Source organism: Herpailurus yagouaroundi, unplaced genomic scaffold (genome assembly GCF_014898765.1).
Source record: "Herpailurus yagouaroundi ecotype Mexico unplaced genomic scaffold, PumYag 67628, whole genome shotgun sequence".
NCBI classification, from domain to species: Eukaryota; Metazoa; Chordata; class Mammalia; order Carnivora; family Felidae; genus Herpailurus; species Herpailurus yagouaroundi.
Window position 1 is genome coordinate 1 of NW_024420429.1, and position 5,386 is coordinate 5,386.

At 39.5% G+C, this 5,386-nt stretch overlaps 1 protein-coding gene across 1 annotated transcript; it reads left to right on the forward strand.

Annotated features, from left to right (window-relative positions):
* Positions 1-2,801: 2,801 nt before the first annotated feature.
* LOC121025379 (olfactory receptor 52N2) lies at positions 2,802-3,767 on the forward strand. Its single transcript, XM_040467923.1, has one exon. It carries the CDS (start codon positions 2,802-2,804, stop codon positions 3,765-3,767), a length of 966 nt encoding a protein of 321 aa, XP_040323857.1.
* Positions 3,768-5,386: the final 1,619 nt, after the last annotated feature.

Consider the following 5,386-nt stretch of genomic DNA (forward strand, 5'->3'; position numbering starts at 1 on the left):
GAGAGAGAGAGAAGGGGCGGAATAGAAGGGAAAGGAGGAGAGCTGATCACACTCTGAATATTGTACAGGAAGACATGGTACAATGCAAAAGAACAAGCAGCGATGATTTTAAGGAAAGGAAAAGGACAGATGTGGAGGAGGGGTGCAACATTCTCCACGTCTTATTACTACAAGTATAGGCACTTCATTTAGACTAACATCTATATTAATTGTTATATTACAAGTATATAGTTATTGAACATTACACATAATAACTATAAAATGAGTAAATGAAGTACACAAACTTTTTATTTTTTTAAGATTTTATTTTTGAGTAATCTCTATACCCAAGGTGGGGTTCAAACTCACAACCCCGAGATCCAGAGCAGCATGATCTACCAATCGAGCCAGCCGGGCACTCCTGAGGTATAGAAAACTTTTTAGGGTGGTTATTCCTCTGTATTTGGATTTACAAGTGATTTTCTAACTTTTTAATACTTTTCTGTGTTTTCCAGAGTTTCTACATAAAGGACGTATTTCTTTAGTAATAAGAGAAAAACAGGTTTTAAGTTTATTTATGTCTTTTGAGAGAGACAGAGAGAGAGCAAGCAAACTTGAGCAGGGGAGGGGTAGAAAGAGAGGGGGAGAATCCCAACCAGGCTCCACTTTGTCAGCGTGGCCCGATGTGGGGCTCCAACTCATGGACCAGGAGATCATGACCTCAGCAGAAATCAAGAGGCTGACATTTAACCCACTGCACCACACAAGTGCCCTGAGGGAAAAAAAAGTTACTGATGTTCATCACCACATTTGGTGGTCACATTTCTCACTTGGGAAAAGGCATTAACTTTACTGCGTTTTGTTTTTGTTGTTCCCTTTTCTACTCAGAAGCTTCTAAATATAGATTTGTTACCACCAGGCCAGAAGTTTATTCTCTTTCAATGAGAATCCCTCTGAGACATCTAATTCTGGAGCCTCGGTCTACCCGGGACATCTCACTGGAGATTCTCCAGGGAAACAAAAATCCTATGTAAGAAGATGTCATCCCAGATTTTGAGGAACTCCTAAGTATTCTCAGCCATGAATAGAATTGTGCCTAACACTGAGGTGAGTTTGGGAAATTTTCACAAATGGTTATTTTAGGAAAGGTAACAACATTGATGGGTAAGAACACAATGGCCTAGAATATGCAAACAGTTTTAAAAATAGACATTAGCAAGGGGCAGTGAATTCCTCTTTCCCTTTCACTTCTGCAGGGGTAATGAGACTCTTTCTTTCTGTGTGGCTTCTGCTGGACTCTTGCTTTCCAGTCACCCACTCATTTTATTGTGGCGTTCACATAAAAGACAGCAGACACGGGAGATTGTAATCTTTACATTTCTCTGGTCTAGGGCAATGAAATGCTGGTTCCTCCATGGGGGGACATTTCTGGAGAGGTCTGGGAGAACTCTCTTACGAGAAGAGTTTATTTACATGAGAGGCAATCACCTTAGGAGCCAAAGACCATGAGCCAGTGAACCTTGTATTCTTTTGTATACTCTTTCCGTGGTGACTTCTATGTACCCTGGCCAATAGGAGTGGACACAAGAGTGATTTCCAGATGATTTAGGTAACAGGAATCTCTGTCTTGTGTCTTTAGAGCCATGTGCTACATGTCATCGTATTGCAAGTTTCTACACAGTCCTGCTGGATGGGGGATTGTTCGGCATTGATTTGCTGCATGGAAAGGTGCCCACCCAGAGCTTAAGGACCATTTTATTTTTTTCAATGGAGAGAAATAGTTGACCATTTGGTAACTACAACTTTCCTCAAACATCCCTGAATCTGTAAATTCCTTGAACCATCCCTCAGTTCTATTTTCTTTACAAGTATTAGCAATCCAAAAATATGATATTATCTCTTTTACTGATAAACTGTCTAGTTATAATAAAAGAAATACTATCTACATTAAGCATTATAGACAATTAGTAATCCTTAGAACTTCAAGGGCTTCCTAAATATAAAGCTTGTATTAAAAATGGCTTGGAAACTAATTTAAGAAAATGCGGAAAAGCAGAGAAGCCATTTATGAAGTTGGGGGTATCTGACTGAATTCATCTCTTTAGTAAAATTTTTACAAAAATTCCATGAAACTTGCTAATGAGTTAGAAGCAGAAGTACTTTTGTTCTTCTCAAGAACTTCCTTTGAAATTTCATTGTGTAGAAAAGCATGATATTGATATCAGATACTAAGTTCTTACTAATTCAAACAATCATTTGTTCACATATATTTTTATTGAGTATCTAAAATGTGTTCCCTTAAGCAAGTTATAGGGAACATTATGGGAAGACTTTACCTGGATTATTAGCTTTCTTCATAATCTTCAAGGCAGGACAAAAGTCCTGTTGATAAGAACTAGTCGGATTAGGGTGATCCTCGAAACATACTCACATGATCATAGTGACAAGACTCAGAAAGAATCTGAGAGGAGAGAATAAAAGTGGCATATTGGAAGACAATTATGGCCCAGTTCACAGAATGTGGAGGAATATAAGAGGTGTGCTGGAACTTTAGAAAGTGAGGGTAGATACTTAGACAAAATATTCAATGAGACGCCAAGTAGTACTGTTTAGTTATTTTTAGACACCACCGTTCAAAGACTGTCTTGCTAGAGTAGAGGAAAAAAATAACAAGCTGCTACCATGACAAGGTTCATGGCATTTGTGAGTATTATTACCTGAACTACTCCCTCTTATGTGGTTTCTAAGCCCACCTCTCTCTCTCCTATGCAGAAAGCAAATGCTGATAAAGAGCATAAAATGCTCTCCTCTTCTCCACAGTCATGTGTGGGGAAAACAGCTCCAGCCTGACCCCGGGATTCTTTATCTTGAAAGGGATTCCTGGGCTGGAAGCTGCACACACCTGGATCTCCCTGCCATTCTGCTTCATGTACGTCATCGCTGTCGTGGGGAACTGCGGGCTCATCTACCTAATCAGCCGTGAGGATGCCCTGCACCGGCCCATGTACTACTTCCTGGCCCTGCTCGCCTTCACAGATGTCACCCTGTGCACCACCACTGTACCCAATATGCTGTGCATATTCTGGTTCAACCTCAAGGAGATTGACTTTGATGCCTGCCTGGCTCAGATGTTTTTCGTCCACATGCTGACTGGGATGGAGTCTGGGGTGCTCATGCTCATGGCCCTGGACCGCTATGTGGCCATCTGCTACCCCTTACGTTATTCCATCATCCTCACCAACCCTGTCATCGCCAAGACCGGTCTTGCCACCTTCCTGAGGGGTGTGCTGCTCATTATCCCATTCACTTTCCTCACCAAGCGTCTGCCCTATTGCCGGGGCAACTTCATTCCCCATACCTACTGTGATCATATGTCTGTGGCCAAGGTGTCCTGTGGCAATTTCAAGGTCAATGCTGTCTATGGTCTGATGGTTGCTCTCCTTATTGGTGTGTTTGACATCTGCTGTATTTCTGTGTCTTACACTATGATATTGAGAGCAGTAGTGAGCCTGTCATCTGCAGATGCTCGTCACAAAGCCTTTAGCACCTGTACATCCCACATATGTGCCATTGTGATCACTTATGTTCCAGCTTTTTTCACTTTTTTTGCCCACCGTTTTGGAGGACACAATATCCCCCACCACATTCACATCATTGTAGCCAACCTTTACCTGCTCCTACCTCCTACAATGAATCCTATTGTTTATGGAGTCAAGACCAAGCAGATCCGAGAAGGTGTGTTCAAGTTTTTACTTGGAGACAAGGTTGTCTTTACTCAAGACAAATGAATTGGAAAATAGACATATTGTTTAGTGGGTGGGGGGGGATAAAAAAAGTGACTAAAATGGTATTAAACACATGAGTCCCTCTAATACGTAGATTCTCTGAAGGCTTTGCAAATATATACTATGAAACATTTCTCCTGTAAAGATCTGTCAAGGAAGAGAATGTAGAATAAAAAATTATATACCCATTCTTTACAAGTTTTATGTTTTACATAGGGTTTACAGACTCATGTCTAGTGAGAACTGGCAGGTAGTAAGATGACTGATGCAGATCTGGTGTCAAAGTTCTATTGTGTGAGAGAAGTGGAGGCTATGGGGAGTGAGGGGGAGCAAGGATGTGCTCTCTGTAAAGAACAAATTTACACAAATGAAGCATGTTATTGCCATGGGTAATAGGCCCAGTGTTGCAATATCCTCCAGTATTTTAAAGACAAGCTGGATTTAGATGTTTTCTCTCATCTAAAATTGGGTAAATCCAATTTTAATTATTGGATAAATGATTTAAAAATTTTTTTAACATTTATTTATTTTTGAGACATAGAGAGACAGAGCACAAACAGGGGAGGATCAGAGAGAGAGGGAAACACAGAATCTGAAACAGGCTCCAGGCTCTGAGCTGTCAGCACAGAGCCCGACGCGGGGCTCGAACTCACAGACTATGAGATCATGACCTGAGCCAAAGTCGGACACTTAACCGACTGAATCCCAGGCACCCCTGGATAAATGATTTTTTAAAAATACCCTATATTTTATTCAAGACATGTCTAGGAGTTATTTTTTCCCCCATTTCAACAGTTCAACCTCCATTTAGGATGTGCTTATGATATATAATTTTGATCTTTCAGCAAAACAGACAAAAGCAATGAATTAATTGCTAGTATGTGTTATAATTCATTCACTAATTCATTAATTTTTTGAGAAACTTATTTAGGTCATATTATTTGCCATACCTTAGTTTTCATGAAGATGAGACCACCCCTTGCCTCAGGGTGCTCAGAAGCTAGGCTCTGGCCAAGGATGCACAAGAGGAATCGTAAGTGAAAGAAAGAAGAGGTGTGATAAAAATTTATGCAGTATGGAAAGAAGAAAAGTTGGTAGGGAAGAGTTGGGGGAAACATGAATTTTGTATTCAGATAGTCCCAAAATTTAAATCTTGTGTCTTAATTTCTAGTCATTAGACTTTAACAGGCTATTTTAATCTCTCTAAATTTCAGCTTCTATACTTTTTATTGATTGGGGGAAAAACATGCCACAAAGATTTATCTGTCTGGTTAAATGCTCTAATGTAAAAAACAAAAAACCAAAAACAAAAACAAAACTTCAGTATAATTTCTAATATATACTAACTACTTAATAAGTTATACTGAGATTGTTGTTATTATTATAACCTATGTGTTTCAACTCTGATTCCTTCTGAACATCGTAGTTTGAGGAGAAATATTTCCAATTATATAGGCCGTAGAAAATCAATTTTATTTTATCTCCCAAACATGTCATCAAAATCAGCCAACAAGGTTTTCTGGATACCTTCTATGTGACTGACTCCATGTTATGCACCGAAAAATATAAATGAATACAAGAACACTAATGCATTTCTAGTCTAGTAGAAGACATAAAATGCA